This window comes from Haemaphysalis longicornis, unplaced genomic scaffold (assembly GCF_048455015.1).
Source record: "Haemaphysalis longicornis isolate Haplotype H1 unplaced genomic scaffold, Haemaphysalis longicornis Haplotype H1 scaffold_52, whole genome shotgun sequence".
NCBI classification, from domain to species: Eukaryota; Metazoa; Arthropoda; class Arachnida; order Ixodida; family Ixodidae; genus Haemaphysalis; species Haemaphysalis longicornis.
The window spans coordinates 1,079,690-1,101,267 of record NW_027526388.1 but is presented as its reverse complement, the minus strand read 5'-3'; the positions used below and the strand labels follow the sequence as shown (position 1 = coordinate 1,101,267).

Sequence of the window (21,578 nt, the reverse complement as noted above, 5' to 3'; positions counted from 1 at the left end):
TCGCTCCGCCTCCTCGCCGTGGCTGCGCAGGTGCGCGCCGCTCCCCGCACCGCTCCTCGCGCCGTGACGTCATGGTATGACGTCACAGCGCGCCTCCTCTCCCCAGCAGCTGCCGCGCGCCTCTCTCTCCACCGTGACGTCACACTCTCTCCTCTCCCCCTCGCTCGGCTGCAGCTGCCGTGCGCCGCTGTCCCTCTCCCCTTGCGCTCGCCTCCTCTCTCAGCCACCCGGCTCGGCGCGCTCGGCGCGGCGTACCCCCCTATATATGCAGCGATAAACTGCCAGACCTCCGTGGGTCGGCTCGCGCGCGCTCACGGGCGAATGCCAACGGATTTTAACTTTACTCCCCCTCATAGCATCACCCCGTGCATTCGCACTTAACCATGTTCACCCTCGGGGAAATGCTTGGGAGTTTTTTTTTTTAGAAGTGCCGGTCACCCCTAACAATTTAAATTTGGACCTTGAGTGAGTGCGCTTTCCCTATATCATTGTAGCCCATACATATTCTCTAAAAGGGTGTTTACGAGTGTTCACGTGTAAGAACTTCCGGATACATTTGCGTGAATGTGTATTGGTATCAGGTAATATACACGTCAGGTAAACCAAATGTGTACACATTAGAAGACAAGATTGGGAGTGACCTTTTGTTCGGACACTCGGGCCATTAAACAACGCCAGAGAATTGTGTTTATTATGGGTAAGCGATCATGGTGGTGATGGAGATAATTGTGAGTACCACTGATAAATTCGGCGAGCACTAATGATAGTGTACCTGCTGATGCTACCGCCGATGACAGTATACAGATGAAGCACGGGTAGCAACACCAAGAGTGCTGGCTCCGTAAAAAAAAAGAGCTCCCATAATATGTATACATCTGCTAGCGTATAGGATATGTATATAGACGCGGCGATTAATTTTTCATCTTGTCAAATTGATGATCAGTTTGTGGTCCGCCAGGGGAGGTTTCAATGGTTTCCCATAGCTTCTTCGCTTGCAGCCTCACCGACGAATGATAATTGTTACAGAGCTGTATCTATATCATTCTTAAACTACAAGTTAGAAGATTTCTAGAAAGACACTGCATTCAGCATACCTAAACCTTGCGTTATTACCACAAACATACGGCACATAATTTTACGCCACAGAATTTTGCAAGGGTAATAGAATAATAAGCACGTATGAAAATTGCCAATATTCGTTGCGAAGGATTGTCTATAGCACTTATACGAGAACACTTTTTTCAAACCTCGTTAAACAGAACCAAGAAATTCCACCTGCCAACTGACCCCTACAGTAGAGGACTGCACTATTATAAGGATGAAATGGAGCTTCAAAGCAGACAGTGGTGCGTGTGAGAGAAACTACGTTTGCAACGACCACACCAACAGCTTTGAATCAAAAGAAGAGTGTGATGACGTTTGCCGCGAACCATACATTGGGTTTGCTTATTTGTGTTTTGCTTTTACCGCCCGGCTGCGCCGGTCTGCGTTATCTCTGCGCCAAGGGAAGCGCGTGTTCCATTCTTTCTTTCTGTGCCGCATGCGTTATCTGTTGTGATGGGGAGAGCGTTCCGATCTAACGTGAACGGCCCAGAATGATCTTCCTGGATCTACTATGTTCTCGATGCGAATCGACGTTTCGAGAACCACGCGCGCCGAAAGATAAAAGGCCTGCAGTGCGGACGCCGGGGCATTCGATTCGACGACACTCGCCGACGCAAGTCACTTTGTTGACCGCTGCTTCGCCGCCTCTGTATTCTTTTGAGTTGTTAGGGGAGCACAAGTTCGCTCCAATAAACGTGTTTCTCATTCAAGACAACTGCATCGTCCTTGTCTTCGCGACAACTGGTGAAGGTGCTGGGTACTAAGCCTTTATGCCCTCTACGACATCTCGAAGCCGCCAAGCCAGTCCAACCAGAGAAAGCCCCCGACTGCAAGGATTGCTACCCGAGTTTGGTCTTCTGCCAGAAGGGCCCAAGAGAAGGAACGCTGCAACCAACACCATGGTGCAAGAAACAACGTCGCCAATCATCCTGCAGCAGCCCCGAGAACCGCCATCGTTCCGGGGAGCCCCCGCTGAAGACCCCGAAGAATGGTTGGAGAAGTTGGAGCGCGTCCGCATCTTCAACAGGTGGGACGACGAAGAAACTTTCCGGCATGTCTTTTTTTACTTAGAAGATGCTGCTCGAACTTGGTTCGAGAACCATGAGAGCTCTTTGACCGACTGGACTCAATTCAAGAGGGAGTTCCTTAAGACCTTCACTACCGTGGTGAGAAAAGAGCTAGCTGCGCTTTTGCTTGAAACTCGAACGCAGCACCCCAACGAAGGAGTCGTGATTTTCGTTGAGGAGATGAAGCGACTTTTTCGTCGTGCAGACCCTGAAATGACCAAGGAAAAGAAGCTCAGGTTTCTAATGCGAGGAGGGAAGCAAGAGCTTTTTGCTTGTCTAGTCCGTAACCCTCCGAAGACAGTGGCCGAATTCGCGTCTGAGGCGGCCGCGATGGAGAAGACGCTAGAAATTCGAACGAGGCAGTACGACCGCCCTGTCAACGCGCTGTTCTCGGAGACCATCGGTGCTGCAAATGGAAGCTCCGATACATTGCGAGAGACCATCCGAGCAGTGGTCAGGGAGGAGCTTCGGAAGCTTTTTCCAACGACGCCGCAACCTCAAGTGGCTTCCCTGACCGACGTAATCCGAGAAGAAGTCCAAAACGCACTGGGAACTTCTACGCCGTCGGAAGCACCCCGCGAACCACAAGCCATGACCTACTCCTCGGCTGTTCGTCAACCCCGCCCTGCTCCAACCCGTCGTCAAGAGGCCGAGCCATACTACCGTCCAACGCCGCCCGCCCGACGCCCTGTAGACCAATACCAGACGCCAAGGAAGACCGACGTGTGGCGAACGCCCGATAATCGCCCGGTGTGCTACCACTGCGGAGAGGCCGACCACATCTACCGTCGCTGTCCCTACAAGAGGCTCGGTTTGCGAGGGTTCTCCGTCGACGCCCCACGCCCCCGATACGGCCAGCGCCCTGCTGAGATCGAAGAATACCTCTCCAACACCAACCGAGGACCAGCCCGCTTCAACCGTTCACCGTCGCCCTACCCGTCTCAGTCACGGAACCACCGCAGCACTGCTGACTTCTCACGTGGAAGGTCCCCCAGCCCACGCGGGGGAAACTAAAAGCAGCAAATTCGGGAGGTAAAGTTGCACAACGGCGGAAAAATGAAAACACTCCAACGACGCAGCGACTCGCTGAAGACCATCATTCACGACATGCCCTCATCCCGACGACCCGACCTAGCCCTAACGAGACTCCTGAACACGACGACAGCTACACGGCGCGACGCGTACCCGACCTGACTGAGACGTCCGTTGAGAAGACGGCGACAACGACGATGCACACTGCCCGACCGTCAACACGTACAAGCAGAGATACGACGCCCCAACGAACCCGGAACTCGAGGAAGACTGCATCTGACGTCAAGGTGTCCATCGACGGCTTTGACGTAGTCGCCCTCGTAGACACGGGAGCTGACTATTCGGTAATGAGCGGACCATTTGCGTCTAAACTGAAGAAAGTTATGACCAGATGGGACGGTCCGCACATACGCACAGCAGGAGGCCACCTCGTGACGCCAAGTGGAACGTGCACATCGCGCGTCACCATAGACGGCACAACGTACCCTGCGGCGTTCGTCATTCTGCCTAACTGCTCCCGCGACGTATATCTTGGAATGGACTTTTTGATAGACAACGGTGCAATAATCGATCTGCAGACCAAGTCAATAACTTTTTCCCCCAATCACTCCATGACGCCGGAACCGAACCCCGAACGACGGGCTGCTGTAAGGATTGCCGATGATCATGTAACCCTGCCACCCCGCGCAATCTTGATGGTCGCAGTCTACTGTGAAGATGCTGCTCGTGACGTCTACGCTATCGTAGACACTGATGAAAGGGTGCTTCTCGACCATGGTGTGTCGGTCGCAAGGGGCATTGCGCGCTTCAAGGAACACCAATCCCACATTCTGGTTACTAATTTCACCGAGGAGTACCAGCATTTAAACAAGGGCGCGGCAATTGCATTCCTCGAAGAAGCGCAAGAAGCAAGTGACGTGATCGCGGTCGCCGACTTTGAACGCACACCCGTAGAAACCTTCAAGCTCCCGCAGCCCTTCGACGTGAATCCGGCGCTACCGCAAGAACAACGGAACAAATTATTGGCTTTGCTGCGTCGCTATAGCGAATGTTTTTTGTCGAGCGCAAAACTACGTCAGACCCCTCTAGCGAAGCACCGAATAATAACCGAAGATGGAGCCCGACCTACCCGACAGTCACCGTACCACGTCTCTTCACACGAACGGGAAGCCATCCGGACTCAAGTCGACGACATGCTCAGCGACGACATTATACAGCCATCGAAAAGCCCCTGGGCTGCGCCCGTCGTACTCGTAAAGAAAAAAGACGGCACATTAAGGTTTTGTGTTGACTACCGGCGACTGAACAAAATCACAAAAAGGACGTGTACCCCCTCCCCCGAATCGACGACGCCCTCGACCACCTCTGCCACGCGAAGTACTTCTCATCGATGGACCTGAAGACCGGCTACTGGCAAATTGAAGTGGACGAGAGAGACCGAGAGAAGACTGCATTTATAACCCCAGACGCCCTATACGAGTTCAAGGTGATGCCGTTTGGGCTGTGCACAGCACCAGCGACGTTTCAAAGAGTCATGGACACTGTGCTAGCTGGCCTCAAGTGGCACACCTGCCTCGTATACCTCGACGACGTAGTGGTATTCGCCCGGACTTTCGACGAACACCTTGCAAGGTTGGAGTCCGTACTCGAGGTCATTCGTACGTCGGGGTTGACGCTGAAGCCTGAAAAGTGCCGTTTCGCATACGAGGAACTCAAGTTCTTGGGCCACGTCGTCAACGCCGCGGGAGTCCTACCTGACCCGGCAAAAACTTCAGCTATCGCGAACTTCCCTAGGCCGAAAGACAAGAAGGGCGTGCGAAGATTTCTCGGGCTGTGCGCATACTACCGGCGCTTCGTCGCAAACTTCGCACGCATTGCAGAGCCACTCACGCGCTTGACGAAAGACAGCACCCCTTTCAGCTGGGAAAACGACCAAGAAAAAGCATTCTCCGAGCTGCAAAAACGCCTGCAAAGCCCGCCCGTGCTCGCTCATTTCGACGAAAATGCCGAAACGGAAATGCACACGGACGCCAGTGATATAGGCTTGGGTGCCGTCCTTGTCCAAAAGCAAAGCGGCTGCGAAAGGGTAATCGCCTATGCCAGCCGTGGTCTGTCGAAGGAGGAGAAAAACTATTCTGCCTCTGAGAAAGAGTGCCTGGCTATTATATGGACGATTTCAAAATTTCGCCCATACGTGTATGGAAGGCCATTCAAGGTTGTAACAGACCACCATGCGCTGTGTTGGCTCGCCAATTTGAAGGACCCCTCTGGCCGTCTTGGGCGGTGGAGCTTGCGCCTGCAGGAGTTCGACGTTACAGTCGTTTATAAATCCGGCAGGAAACACTCCGACGCCGACTGCCTGTCCCGCGCCCCCGTCGACCCACCACCAGAAGACTCTGATGAAGACAGCGCGTTCTTCGGGATCGTGACGGAGAGTGACCTAGCCGCCCAGCAGCGTGCCGACCCCGACTTACGCGTCATAATCGAGTACCTCGAGGGATGCAACGTTGCCGTTCCTAGGACCTTCAAACGCAGCTTACCAGCATTCAGCCTGAGAAACTCCGTCCTCGTGAAGAAGAATTTCAGCCCCGGAACAAGAGCGAATTACCTTCTCGTCATCCCCGCGGACCTTCGTGACGAAATTTTGGAAGCGTGCCACGACGACCCGTCTTCCGGACATCTCGGCACAGCCCGCACTATTGGAAAAATCAAGGCGAGGTACTACTGGCCCGGCCTTACCTCTGACGTCACCCACTACGTCCGGAGCTGCCGTGACTGCCAGCGACGAAAAACGCCGCCGACAAGACCCACCGGACTTCTGCAACCGATCGCCGTCCCATCGAGACCATTTCAACAGATTGGAATGGACCTTTTAGGCCCGTTCCCTACGTCACGATCACAGAACAAGTGGATTGTCGTAGCGACAGACTACATGACGCGCTACGCAGAGACCGCCGCTCTTCCGAGGGGGACTGCACAAGAAGTGGCAAAGTTCTTTATAAGCCAAGTTGTGCTGCGACATGGAGCCCCGGAAGTCCTAATCATAGACCGCGGAACGGCATTTACTGCGGAGCTGATGCAAGGAGTATTGCGCTACAGCAACACGGATCACCGAAGAACGACGGCGTACCACCCCCAAACGAACGGACTAACAGAACGTCTGAACAAGACAATCGCAGATATGCTGTCAATGTACGTTGACGTTGAACATAAGACTTGGGACGAAGTGCTCCCGTATGTCACGTTTGCGTACAACACGGCTATCCAGGAGACGACGCAGCTGACGCCGTTCGAGCTTGTCTACGGTAGAAGGCCGACTACGATGCTCGACGCCATGCTTCCGCACGTAGAAGACGACGACCTCAACGCCGACGTCCACGGATATCTTCAACGTGCGGAGGAGGCCCGCCAGCTCGCTCGAGTTCGTATAACGGACCAGCAACTGGTGGATACGGGCCGCTACAACCTCCGACGCCGAGACGCCGAGTACCAACCAGGGGATCGTGTGTGGGTTTGGACTCCCATTCGACGACGCGGACTCAGTGAGAAGCTCCTGCGACGCTATTTCGGACCCTACCAGATTCTACGACGTGTTGGCCAACTTACCTACGAAGTGATCCCTGATGGTGACTCCGGCACATCACGACAACGCAGGCGGCCTGAAGTCGTCCACGTGGTTCGCCTAAAACCTTTCTACGGACGATGAAGAACTTTTATTTTCATTTGTTCGGACTGTCGCTTATATTAGCATCGGGTCGATGCACTCTTAGAGGGGGGGTAATGCCGCGAACCATACATTGGGTTTGCTTATTTGTGTTTTGCTTTTACCGCCCGGCTGCGCCGGTCTGCGTTATCTCTGCGCCAAGGGAAGCGCGTGTTCCATTCTTTCTTTCTGTGCCGCATGCGTTATCTGTTGTGATGGGGAGAGCGTTCCGATCTAACGTGAACGGCCCAGAATGATCTTCCTGGATCTACTATGTTCTCGATGCGAATCGACGTTTCGAGAACCACGCGCGCCGAAAGATAAAAGGCCTGCAGTGCGGACGCCGGGGCATTCGATTCGACGACACTCGCCGACGCAAGTCACTTTGTTGACCGCTGCTTCGCCGCCTCTGTATTCTTTTGAGTTGTTAGGGGAGCACAAGTTCGCTCCAATAAACGTGTTTCTCATTCAAGACAACTGCATCGTCCTTGTCTTCGCGACAATATGCAGCGATAAACTGCCAGACCTCCGTGGGTCGGCTCGCGCGCGCTCACGGGCGAATGCCAACGGATTTTAACTTTACTCCCCCTCATAGCATCACCCCGTGCATTCGCACTTAACCATGTTCACCCTCGGGGAAATGCTTGGGAGTTGTTTTTTTTTTGGAAGTGCCGGTCACCCCTAACAATTTAAATTTGGACCTTGAGTTAGTGCGCTTTCCCTATATCATTGTAGCCCATACATATTCTCTAAAAGGGTGTTTACGAGTGTTCACGTGTAAGAACTTACGGATACATTTGCGTGAATGTGTATTGGTATCAGGTAATATACACGTCAGGTAAACCAAATGTGTACACATTAGAAGACAAGATTGGGAGTGACCTTTTGTTCGGACACTCGGGCCATTAAACAACGCCAGAGAATTGTGTTTATTATGGGTAAGCGATGATGGTGGTGATGGAGATAATTGTGAGTACCACTGATAAATTCGGCGAGCACTAATGATAGTGTACCTGCTGATGCTACCGCCGATTACAGTATACAGATGAAGCACGGGTAGCAACACCAAGAGTGCTGGCTCCGTAAAAAAAAAGAGCTCCCATAATATGTATACATCTGCTAGCGTATAGGATATGTATATAGACGCGGCGATTAATTTTTCATCTTGTCAGATTGATGATCAGTTTGTGGTCCGCCAGGGGAGGTTTCAATGGTTTCCCATAGCTTCTTCGCTTGCAGCCTCACCGACGAATGATAATTGTTACAGAGCTGTATCTATATCATTCTTAAACTACAAGTTAGAAAATTTCTAGAAAGACACTGCATTCAGCATACCTAAACCTTGCGGTATTACCACAAACATACGGCACATAATTTTACGGCACAGAATTTTGCAAGGGTAATAGAATAATAAGCACGTATGAAAATTGCCAATATTCGTTGCGAAGGATTGTCTATAGCACTTATACGAGAACACTTTTTTCAAACCTCGTTAAACAGAACCAAGAAATTCCACCTGCCAACTGACCCCTACAGTAGAGGACTGCACTATTATAAGGATGAAATGGAGCTTCAAAGCAGACAGTGGTGCGTGTGAGAGAAACTACGTTTGCAACGACCACACCAACAGCTTTGAATCAAAAGAAGAGTGTGATGACGTTTGCCCATCAAGTAAGTAAATACTTGTGTAGTACGGTGACAACTTCAAGTAGCGTGCAATAACATTGCTTTGTTTCGTGGCAAAAAAGTAGAAAAAACGTCCTACCATACATGCAATATTTGAAAGAAGGAAACAGGTAGGTTCCCTTTTCTACTGTTATCTGTTATGTAATTTTTTTTATGTCGTACGCACAGTTATAAAAAACACTGTAAATATTTTAGCTCAATTCAAACAAAAAAATTATAGAACGTGAACTGAACGAAATAGGAGTAGCATTTTTGTTTTTTTTTCAGAGAAAAGCTTGAACAGCGGAATTTTCACGATACGTCCCTGGTTAGTGCCATGAAAGTTGAAAAATAAATGTCAAGGGCGCGTTCCAGTTACATGCTTCGAAATGCAGATTTTATAATAGAACGCGATATTTGTATGCATGTAAACATTTTCAATGCGCTCTACATAAATACACAACATCAGTACACAGTGTAAGCTCTGCAATCAGAATGTCAGTTGCAATTACGCTTGTGCTTCAGTTTATGTGTACGCATTCTCTTCTGACGGTGTGAACACAAACACAGATACGGCGCATTTAAACAGTAGTAACGAGGACTGGAAAATCAATATTTTTAATGTAAGAAGTCGGAACCGTGAAGGAGAAAGAATAAGGTGGTTGCAAATGCTTTGTAGAAAATAAAAAAATATATCAACGCAGGAAACAAGGAAAGTCTTACAGATGTGTTGCTCCTAGAATTGTTGAGGATAGAAAAGCGTTTTGGATAGGCGTAAACGACAAAGAAAAGCATTTTGGATAGGCGTAAAGGACAAAGTAAGAAATGATTGTTGAAGACATAAACGGGAATTTACATAAAAAGGATAAGAGATTGTGAAGGAATATTGAAGAGCTTTTAAAATAATATTTTTTCAGTACTACGAGTGGTAGATAAAATTGTTTATTTTGACGATTTTTTTTCGCGTGTTACGGAAAGTTACAAAGGCGGTACTGAAAGTTTAAATTCATGTTGAGCGGTAAAGCTACAACATTTTCTATCGGTGTTGTTCTAACGATTACGCTTGATGCAAAAGTATATTCAATGCTATATACCACTAACACTCCTAGAGTAGATTTCTGTTCTTCGTACGTGGCGTGAATGCACGATCAGGGCAGAATGAATATTAAATTATTCGACACACACATAATTTGAATAGCGGTATAAGGGTGTACTGTGATGTCGTGGGAAAATTTTCGTTAGATACATTTTAATTAAAATTCAGAAAAAAAATTAGCAGTGGGTTTGCTCGGCTATGCCACGATATACGCAGCGTCCGCTAAGGCTCAGCTGGTTGTTCTTAGCTTTCCTGGTTGTCTTTATTATCATGCTTACGGCTCCTTCAAGGGCACACTTATGGTATACGCATCATGTGACACACGTATATTTATCAAGCGGCTCCGACGCAGCGTCACCAATCGCCCCAGAGCTAAGAGGGTTCCACAGGCGCACGCCGGTGCTGCTGCGATGCACGAGCCATCGGTTCCACACCCGGCCACAGCTCACATGATCATCAAATGGACCGGGCCGCCACGTGCGGAACGGAGGTCGGCGAAGACGCTGGTTGCGTGGGGTATGGGCCAGAAGACGGGCAGCGACCAACGTTCTGCGCCCCGTGTGAAGTAACTGCTCCTCGCGCATGCGCAGCACAGCTGTCCAGGAGCTACGAGAAACTGCTCAACCTCGGCCAGTGTAACTTACGCTACAAAATAGGCGAGTTTACTCGGGAAACTGCAGACAAACGCGAAAGCTATGTGCTGCCCCGGTGTGAGTGGTGGTAGATATGCCCTTGTTTGCTACCACCTAATCCTGGATAAAAAGGCCGTGTTCACTCTAAGAAAAACAAGGGCAGGAAAGCAGATCAATTTTAATTCTGCGTCTCTCTTCTCCCTTGCGCCAACCGGTACCACCCTCAGCGGTACCGGAAAAGGGCCTAGCGAAAGATTGGTCTTCCACGAACCGCTTAATTTTCCTTTCCTGTTGTTCAACATGGCGTGCTCAGCGGTACCAAACGAACTCCAGTCAGTGGCATCAACCACTCGCCACCACTAACAACAGTGATTTAGTTCACGAAAACTGAGTGCCACATGCTTGAAACCCTCGAACCACGTTTGTAAATATTTCACTACAGACTGTTGTAGGCACAACTAAAGAAAGCGGTCACCGAAAATTGCCCCCAAAAGTAGACGTAATCCGGCCCTCGCAGATGGTTCAGCAAATTGCAGTAATTAAAAAATTAAGGCTGTTCCACTCAAGGTGAAAGCTGTCGGAAGTGCAGAGCAGTGATTCATGATATTAGGCTGTAGCGCCCTTATGCGCTCACTGCTACCACCCAATGAATTTCAACTTTCTCACCTTCAGAGTGCTCGCGCGCCCCATTCCTGAATCTGCGCAAGCTGGAGTTATGACCTTTTTGAGCTTTATTTTCCTCCCGCACGTGCCGGCGTTTCACTGCAACTTTTGGTCGCTGAATATCGTAAAAACCAACCCAACGAGCATTCCCAACTAAAGGAACTCGGGCGCTGCTGGTTAATTGCGTGTGTTTTGAGTCAAACGTACCTACAGTTTTCTTTTCGCGAAACAACGGGGCGATGTATGACAAGCGCCAGCGTTTAAAGAGTATGGAACGCTTATGACTATAAAAACCGCTTGGCTTTCGAAGCCTCTAGGTGACGCCGCGACGATGAAACGGCATGTGACTCGGCTTGAGTCCAGCGATCGAGCTACGACGTAAAGGCCAGCCCAAAAAGTGCTCTGCACTACGGCTCTGAACCTAAAAAGAACCGCCACCGACTTCACTCCGCCCTCCCTCTATGCTTTGATGTACCACCGCACTATAATGATAAATTGAAATACGAACAAAGGAGCCCGCGGCTTTCAGTACATGCCAAGCATCCTGGCGACGAAGCCTACTTTTGTATATATATATATATATATATAGTCTGAAAACAAAAACTCACATAGAGCACGAAAAAATAAGGTTTGTAGAGACAGAGACACACGAGAATGACATTAAAAATAAAAATAAAAGTTTACTGACGTTTCAGGGAGAGGACTCCCTTTCTTCAGGTACACTGAAGAAAGGGATTCCTCTCCCTGAAACGTCAGTGAACTTTTTTTATTTTTAATGTCCTTCTCGTGCGTCTCTGTCTCTGCTAACCTTATATATATATATATATATATATATATATATATATATATATATATATATATATATAGTCTAGAAACAAAAACTCACACAAAGCACGAAAAAATAAGGTAAATAGAGACCGAGAGAAACGAGAAAGACGGTAAATTAAAAATAAAAGTTTACTGACGTATCAGGAAGTCTTAAGAAAGCAAGTCCTCCTCCTGAAACGTAGATAAACTTTTATTTTTATTTTAATGTCTTTCTCGTGGGTCTGTGTCTCTACTTACCTTATATATATCTATATATATATATATATGTGTATATATATATATATATATATATATATATATATTTATATATATATATATATTGTTACGAGGATGGCACAAGGAATACTGGTGTATTAGCAGGTATTTACACAAAATCAGTCCGAGTGGAAATCCTCGTCTTCCTCTTCGTTCCCTGTCAGCGCTAGGCGCATAGCCGGCATGGCGCGGGCACATAGCCAGATGGTCTCTGAGGCGGCAGCCATGAGGTTTCACCACATCATCCTCGGAACAATATATATATATATATATATATATAATCTTCTAGCTTGAGTACTTAGTTTGCCGCACGACATGATGCGTGATCTCTTTTCTTGCTCAGCTCCAGGTACAGAGCCGGGAGTGCCGTCCCGAGACTGCTACTACTGGTTCATCCACGGAAGTTACTGCGGAAGGTCGCGGACCTTTTCTTACTGGCGGGGAGGAGATTCATGCACTGTTATTTATTACACAGGCTGTTTTGACTCCAGCAGCAACGTGTATGCCTACGATTCTTGCTACAGGAAATGCATCCGTGAGTAACGCTTTCAGTTTCATTACATTGTTATAGATTGTGTTATAGACAAACAGTAAATTCAGCGCTCCTACAACAATAAACTTGAAGACGTCTCTGAACGCCTACGAATTGAACTATATGTAGAAAATGCACTTGCCTACATGACAATAATTGAGTTTATAGATTTTTCTATCAGTTGAACGCGGAGCACGAGCTTAAGACTTCTGTTTGACAAATCTCTTGTTCCTCGCATAGATCCAGGCACTCAGTGCACTAAGGAACCTCAAGAATAGCCTTCAGGGCATTCCAATTACGCCGTGTGTGGATCCTACACATAAAAAATATACTCATAGCTTGGAAGTAGGTGGGAGGGTGGTTGACGAGTACATATGGTCGCAGGCTCTCCTCCATGACTTCCGGTTCCGACCATTACGGCATATTTAAATACCAGTTGAAGGGTTAGCTTGAAGCTCAGAAACACACAACAAATGAAGTGGACATACCTATTGTAAAGATATATCACGCAGAATATATAGAATATAGCATTTACAGACGTGATACAGTCCTAACGGTTATATAATAAGTATTTCAATCAAAGCTTTATTAACACTAATTAACAAATTTATTAGACGGCCTTTTATCATAGATATGATGCACTCGAATTATACTTAGGAACCGGGAAACCTGGAAAAGCAGTTTATTGCATAACGTAGTAAGGAACCTTTGTGCCCACTGTGCACCTCCTACACAATGCAGGTATTACCGACTGTCTGCATTGTGTATGAAGTATATGGTGGTTGTAAAGGTTAATATTTCAAGCATTTTGTTTTTTTTTCTGTAATAGTATAGATGCGTAACTTTGATCAAACCCGCTTTCATAACAAACTGTTTTCTAAAATTTATTTCTCTTCATCAGAAATTTTCGAAACTTCCTAGTACCCTTTTTTCAACTATAATCAGTCTTGCATAAATACAAGACCCCTAAGTGCCCAATCGCAACGAAAATTAGAATACTATTGAATAAAAGGTACTCGAGGCATTTAAGCCGGCTTTCGCGTTTGATGCGAAGTCATGGAGTTAGTACAACTTTTTTGCTGCTATCCCATTTGCGCCTGTTATTCTTATGTTCGTTCGTTAAGGTGGGGTGTACAGCCACGATCAAAACTTTACGGACCAGAAAAATGGCAGTTTTAGGTTATTTCTTTTCCGGTAGAAGGCCGACAAACTGGCGTGTGCATCTGAGACGTGGTATAGTTACTGAAGCAATGAAAAATACGGCAAATAGTACCTCGGGCTGCCTCCGGGCAGAGAAATCACCCAAAATTGCTGCTTTCGTGGTCCGTAAACTTTTCGTTTTGGGTGTACGTAGCAAGCAGACTTACACACGCTATTGTTTTCCTAGAATGCGGGTTCTGCGTGGCTACTGTGCATTTGCTCTGCTCTCGTTCCATCACCGCCAGGTGCCACGCCGCACGTACCATACAACAACTTTGACATTCAACTTCTTACATCATGGGGAACAGCGCGACAAAACGGGGATGCAAAGAAAAGAACTAGACAGCACATAAGTGCATCTCCGTTATTTCGGGGCGTTACCAATGACGCCAGGAAATGAACTATCCAAGTAGCCACGGCGCTCAAATTCTACTGTTGTGACATTTGTAAATTGGGGCAGTAGTCTCTCAAAGCTCCTGATACCTGGCAAATCCACCAAATAGATATGTGTTAGAAAGAAAGAAAGAAATAACGGCCTTTTTTGCACTGCGGCCAATGTGCCGAAATAGCTGAACGGTGGTGCTTTATTTGCTACTCTGAACACCCGGAGTGAAATCCCATTAGACGACACTTGGTTCCTATTTACTCCTTAAAGCGTCGACCATTTTCTTTACCGACAACCGTAAACACAACAATGCTTTTTCTAAAATGGAAGCATTTGAGTCTCTTGCCTTTAAGTACCGGTTATTACCGCAGTTGTGGTAAGGAAAGAGGGACCGACAATTATTTTAAGCATGCAATGTAAACTTTCATTACTCAGAACACACCTTTTGGGTGTTTCTATTCCAGGAAAGTTTGCTTGTGAACCAAACACCTATAGTCTTCTGGGTTTTAACTCTCTCTATTATAGAGTTTTCGAGCTAATATTTGCGGGTTTGCTCACTTGCCAAATTAATAATATTTCGGTTTACGGAGGTTTCGTTAGATATCCTTTATTTGTATTCAATTTTACAGAACATCAAGGTCAGGTGTTGACCATGTAACATAAACGTGTCAAATGCGGGTGCTCTGCAGCGAAGTGTAAGGAAAAGCGCTTTCAGGTCAAAGTTATTTTGAGGAGACGGACATATATAATACCCATCATACGGAGTGAGGTATTAATACAAGTCATTATAATGAACTTTGAGGAACACAGTATTCCCGTTTGGGGAACTTCTTTTCCTCTCAGATATTTCGGGTGTATTGTAGTACATATTAAGACATACTGGCATCTCGAACATAAATTCCCCCCCCCCTAGTGTTTATGCTACAACACTTGTTGTATAGTGGTGAGGAAGTGTTTGTAAATGTATGTCATGATTCGCTAATTCATATGCTTTCTGCAGGTTTCTACAGCGACTACTTGTGTATAGTTGTTGCCTAATTGTGCCAATTATTTTCTGTCTTTCTGCCAATAACGCCTGCTCGGTAGATCTTTTCCGGAAACCGTACTGTGCATCATTCAGTATTTTCTATTTGTTTAGAAATTCAGACAGTCTAAATCTTCTAACACTCCCAAAAAGTTCAGACAACAGAGACAATGGAGAAATCAGTAAAATATATTTATACATGGTCGTCCTACCTATATGAACTGTCCGCTCTCTCGCTGTTTCGAGGTTTCCAGAGAATACCGTACCAGTTCTTGGCACATTGCTGTTACCATAAACGAAGGGACACAGATCATATATTATAGGATTGTATAGGCGGAGGAGCGAGAGAATGATAAGAGAACACTTATCTGGGTCGAAGGTGTTGCTTCTGTGGGCGTTGGTAAAATATTGGGGGAAACGCCTATTGTACGTTGCGACTAAAGCGTTAGTTCCAGCCGCTCTGCTATGCTTCAACAGCTTGTGACGTCAGATATTTTAATAAACAGCACTGCATTCCAGAAAAAAAAAACATTTTTATCAACCAAATATAGGCATTCTGATACTATAGTATGAATGGGTTTTTATGTGTTATATATATCTGCATGAGACTGGGTCATGACTTCATTTTTAATCTACTAGCAGACACTCCAAAATCGGATATACGGACTATAAAAGTGCCGTGCTGGCGACAAAATTTTGCTAGCTGAAAATAGGCTGTTTTTATTTAAACATTTTATTCATGAAAGTGTAGTGCTGAGTCTTAATGAACCGAAATTTGCTCGTCGCTTGACCAGAGGACGATAATGAAAAAAACTGTGGGCCAAACTTATGTATTCAGCTCACGGCACAAAATTTCTGAAATACCGCGTAATAGCATGCCTGAGCAAAAGCGGATGGCGGAAGTAGACGCTAGAGGAAGTATCTTTTTTTAAAAAAACTCAAAATTTATAGCAAGGCCACCAAGAAGGTGATCATATACATAAAATTGCATATACTCAAAACGTTCGTTAATAAAGGGTCTGTGAAGGTTTTCTTCAATCTCCTTACAATTTTTACATATCATGTGATGTTTAAGAAAAGCTCAGCCATTGTTTGATAGAACTAGAACCCTATTCTTGCTGTATTTATTGAGAGTGCAAATATACTTTATAAAAAAATTTGAATATTATTCGATCAATCGAACTAGCAGTGAGAACTGCTGCTTTCCACAGTACATTCATTAAAACATTGCTTCTTTCAAACACCTCTCAAACAGAATACTTGACACTGTGCAGTTTAGCCTGGAACATGTACGCGGTTTTAAGCCAAAGTAACGGCAGTAGAACTTGTCAGTAACTTGCACTGAGTATCCGCTACAAACTCGGCACGCAGAAAAAATTTGCTGAGTGCAGGTGCAATTTTATGTAACGGCTCAAAGCTACGATTGTGGCCGCTGTAGGTTTTAGATGCAGAAAGGGAAACAATTTAACAGAAACAATTGTTGCTTGCCAATGCGGACACTCCGTGTCTGGGCCACCCGCTTAGACTATGTTTTGGTGCGCATTGTTAAACTAGGGCAAGAAACAAAACCCAAATGTGTTCCAATGTTACGGCAGTCGAGAAAATATTCTGGGCAAAATTATTAGCCAGTAGCAAAGAGTTAGGTGTCTCAGCGCAGTTTCAATCATGGCGCTCAATACTGTGATCCTCTCCTGCACCTCGGTATCTGCTTCTTTCCTTTGCGCTGTTTTGTAGGTAACTAAATAGTATGTCTTCCGTGTATGTGTTAGACGCTTGAATCACGGTAAACTGACTGGGTACGTAACAACAAATATATATATATATATATATATATATATATATATATATATATATATATATATATATATATATATATATATATATATTGTACCTTATACTCCACCTTATTTACCACCATCCAAAATTGTCCTCTGCTATAGGTTTCTCTGTTTTTCTTTTAGGGGGCCGCGCACTATTTCTATGCTATCATAAACAGTATGAGCTTAAGCAATTTGTTTCTCAAATAAAAACCCCCGAAGGGACGGTCAGTAAAATTAAGTTGGCGATTTTTTCCCTGTAGGTGTTACCGACGTGATTGAAAATTTTCAGCTCATGTCCCGGAATCAAATTTCTGTTTAACGGTGTGGTTTTCTTATTGCAGAAGTTCAATGATGACGTCTCAAGCCTTGGCAACGAAGCAGTGCGAAATAAATCTTCATCATTTCAATGAGTTTTGTATGTGTGGTCATTTATAACTATATTTATTGTGCGTACCAAGTTTTTTAAAGTTGTGGTGTTAATGGTGAACTTGTTTTATTCAGCACCTGTATACCGTGACACACCGCCTTGCCACGTTGGTACTGCCGTCAGCCGGGTTTTCAACATGATCTTGGTGGTATGAGTGCACTGCAAAGCTAAATACAAGATATAATAGCGCACCTGACTTATGGTCAACACTGCTTACGTACATTCACATAGAAAATGCATCTAGCGGTTTCCAGATCTGATAGAAGTCGGGATTACGAAAGCTCAAAACTTGGGTAAAAACTCTGCAAAATTGCGGGATACCTCTAGCAGACAATATCACAAAAGGAACTTGGGGTCACAAAAGTCACCCCAAGTATACCGACTCGAACGAGCACCACAAGCGCAATATGCGGCACTGCATTAGGCGAAATGAGACGGTAAAGTTAAAGACAACCGCCCAAACTTTAGATTTTACCAGACTACAATCCCAGTGAGTCTGGCCAAAAGCAACTGGGTATTCGTCGTTCCCAAGGCAAGTTTTGCCAAGAAAGAGGCAGTCGAGGCCAAACAAAACCTAGTCACACAGATCTAGGGAAGCTCCTCGACTGGCATGGCGTTTTATATCTTCTTCGGAAAATATTTCTGTAAAGCCTTAGTTGCCTCACTTAGGAGACATCACTTAGGAGCCGATACATATCCTCGAAGCCCCGTTGGGGAGGAAAACGTCTGACGATCTGCGAGTGGCCTGCTTAAAGGATTTGCACGAGACTGAGGATAGAATTATTTCATTTTTTTAACTTTCTCCGAGATAATTCTCTGCTTCTTTGCGTTAGCATCATTCGCGCGGGCGGGAGGATGTTGCGGAATTATTACCATCATGAGCTAGTACTAGAGAAATATGATTGCATGACCGTCCTTAGCAGAGCCATGTCCTTGGGTGAGAACAGCACGTGCGTAAAGCAATATAGGGCTCTTCCGTGAAATTCAACTTGTCATCTTCATAGTATGACGGCTTTACGGTATTACAATCAAAGCTATGTCCAATGCCGTTCTCAGGCTTCACTGTAATTAGAGCAAGAGCGTTAGTTTGTCGAATAAAAAAGTATCCAACAATGATCAAGCGAGCACTCGTTGTGCCCATGTGAAACAGTTGAGCGACCTCCAGAAGTCTGTAGGCGCTGACATTTTGCTATTTTCAATATGTTCTATTCCGAATGTACCTAAGTCTGCAAAAAATAAGTTTCATATGTAAAAAAGTAGCATTTATGGTTGTTTCATTTTATTTTTGCCACGCGTTATTAGCCGAGCGGTATTAGTACGTAGATAGAAAATGAATTATTGATTAAATGAATGAATTATTTAACTAATAAATAATTAATTAATTATTTGTTGTTCGTTTTGTTTCGTCTGTGGAGCTAGCCAGTTTTCTAGAATAAATATGCGCAGAAGCATGTCATCTCTCACGTTACCGTACAATATCAAGTAGGGGCCCAACTCCCTTTTTCAGAACGACAATGTTGAGGAAGAAAAGTTGTCTCGGTATTAGCTGTACTTTCCTTTTCAAAGCGCCCGCCTACTGTGCCGCGTTGAGGCTCCACCCGCGATCTGCCCAGGTAGCGCGTAACACCAAATGATAATGCGACAGGTTGCGAGAGGTTATCACTCAACGTGCTGAAATATAACGCCAACATGCTTCGTGTTAAATATTCAATACTCTCTACAACTCCGGTAATAACCCTGATTTGCATAAAAGGGCCAAATTAGACAAGTTTACAAGGGTTGCGACCAGAATCTGTTACGGAAGGTTTGATTAGTCTCAGTACTTTATACAGTTACTTGTGTTTTGAATAACTATTAGAAAAGCCAACTACTCATGTTTAATATAGTATGATCTGTTAACCAAAAGCCGACATGATTTTCGCCCAAACAATTAGGCCAGCACAGCGGTGACTAGCGTTACAAATAATGGAACAACTGTTTGAATGAACAGGTACTTGTTATCGGTGGTTTCTTATACATGAGGAAAGCTTTTGCTTCCTTGGATTGTGAAACACTAATAAGCAAATTGGAACGCTACGGTTCCTGCGACAATACACTAAGGTGCTTTCGACGCTATCTGCAATGCCGTCAGCAGTGTCACAGGTTGACGCAGAGTGTTTTGACTTTCCTTGCCATGATCCACGGTGTGCCAAAGGGCTCCGTACTGGTGGTGCCTATTCCATTTTCATTGCGCATAAATGACCTTACACATTGTACTAGTACCGCGAAACAATATTCCACGCTAACGACACACTGTCAAAAATTTCAGAGGAGGAAATTAGGCCATTTGTGCTGTTACTGACAACCGTTAGTTCCGAAATTTGAAGGGCATGGTACATCCTTTCTTTAATTTTTATATTTTTATTTTCCTCCGTGTGTGAACGAATGTATCTTAAAAGGGGCTCGCGGCCTCTGAAACATTTTTGATTTTTGTTGTGTATGTGACTAGTTGATGTATTTCTTTTTTGTTATTCCCCCCCACTGTAATGCCAAAAAGGCGCTGTGGGTACCAAATAAAGAAAGAAAGAAAGAAAGAAATAGAATCAACTGCAACTCAGATACGTAGTTACGTGGTAGAATGGTTATGTGAAAACAGATTGCCCTTAAACGTACCCAAAACTAAATGTATAATATCTTTGATCCAAACAAGCACATTACGAAAATTAACCCAAAATTATCAACATCTACAGTTCGAGAAGTTGAATGCTGCTGTTTTCGTGGCGTATCATTGGATAAAAAAATGCATTATAACGACAGAATAAAAAAAACCCGTGTAAAGCTGACCATAGCCTGTTTTACCTTACATCAAGCATGACAGCACTTCCCCTTAGAAATGTTGAGAATGGTGTATTGCAGCAAATTTCACTGTCATTTATCGTACCGTACAGAGTGGGCGAAAAGGGGGGGGGGGGTTAAACCTATCCATCGTAGCTAGACAGCATCATACCATTAGAAAAAAGAGCTGCGAGAACTATCCCTTTTTTCATTCGCACAGAGCACTCTGCCCCAATATTAAAAAGCCAAATATTGTGTCGTTTTTTGTCGCCTAAAACTACAAAACCACGTGTATTACCCATGAAATATAAAAATAATAACCTTCTCTCAAATGAGTCGTGGCCCCCCTAAGAGAAACCTGTCAACAATTGATGTGGTAAACGCACAATAAACTACATTAGAACAAAAGTGTGGAGCATCCTCCCCATCATTGTAAAGTAGATTACTATTTTGCGTCTTGTACTAAAAAAGCTTGTCGGAGATATTGAATCCCTTCCTTTTGTTGAGTGTGTAATTCATCACCTGTACATAAATCAGCCTGAACATTTCAATGCGTTTTTCGTAATTGCCATACATTCTGTAGATTTAGCGGGGAACAAATTCGTTTAAACCTTTTGTTGGTCACGTATATTACGGTCAATGCTACACCATTAGTTTTTGTCCTGTAACCGGTGTCGGTAATTGCGGAGAAACGTAATGCATGGCCCAACTACTAGCTGCCTTGGTAAGGGTCCAAATGTTTTTACACCAATGATTTCTTTGTAAAGTACGCAAAATAAATTCTTTGAATTGAATTGAAAACTCCAGAGATAAGAGCATTGTGCCTGCCCTGCGACGCCACTACTTCTCTCTTCCTCTTTTGAGGAAGCGTCACAGCGTACGCCTACCTTGGCTGCTTCCGTCATGTTTGTGCACCGCCATTGCAATTGTCAGTTCTTGCGTGGCGTGGCTGCTAGCTTGTTGCTTGTTCATCGCCTCGTCTTGTTGGTGAGGCCTACTTCATGGGACTGCGTGCGTGAGTGCGTATGCGTGCGTCCCTGCTTGCGTGAATGCGAATGCGTGAGGGCGGGCGTGTGTGTGCGTGTGTGTGTGGGTGTGGGAGTGTGTGTGCCTGTGTGTTTGTATGCGTCTGGGTGTGCGTGTGCGTTTGTGTGTGTGCGTGTCTGTGTATCTGTGTATGTGCATGTGTGTGTGTTTGTGCGCGCGCGTATGTCTGTACGCGCGTGTGTGTGTCTGTGTATGTGTGCGTGTGTGTGTTGGTGTGTGCGTGTGTGTGTGTGTGCGTGTGCGCGCGCATGTATGGGTGTGCGTGTGCGTGTGCTCGTGTGTGT

The 21,578-nt window shown here is 45.6% G+C and overlaps 1 protein-coding gene across 1 annotated transcript; it reads left to right on the top strand.

Moving 5' to 3' along the window:
* Nucleotides 1–8,273: 8,273 nt before the first annotated feature.
* LOC144140854 (uncharacterized) lies at nt 8,274–17,413 on the top strand. Its single transcript, XM_077672363.1, has 3 exons — nt 8,274–8,577; nt 12,389–12,580; nt 17,348–17,413. The coding sequence occupies exons 1-3, from the start codon at nt 8,466–8,468 to the stop codon at nt 17,356–17,358; spliced, it is 315 nt and encodes a 104-aa protein (XP_077528489.1). The 5' UTR covers nt 8,274–8,465; the 3' UTR covers nt 17,359–17,413.
* The last annotated feature ends 4,165 nt before the right edge of the window (nt 17,414–21,578 follow it).

Bases quoted from the DNA above. Each gene is read 5' to 3' on its own strand.
- LOC144140854 (XM_077672363.1), top strand. From the start codon at position 8,466: ATGAAATGGAGCTTCAAAGCAGACAGTGGTGCGTGTGAGAGAAACTAC. The intron at 8,578-12,388 runs GTAAGTAAATAC...TTTCTTGCTCAG, and splicing joins TGATGACGTTTGCCCATCAA to CTCCAGGTACAGAGCCGGGA.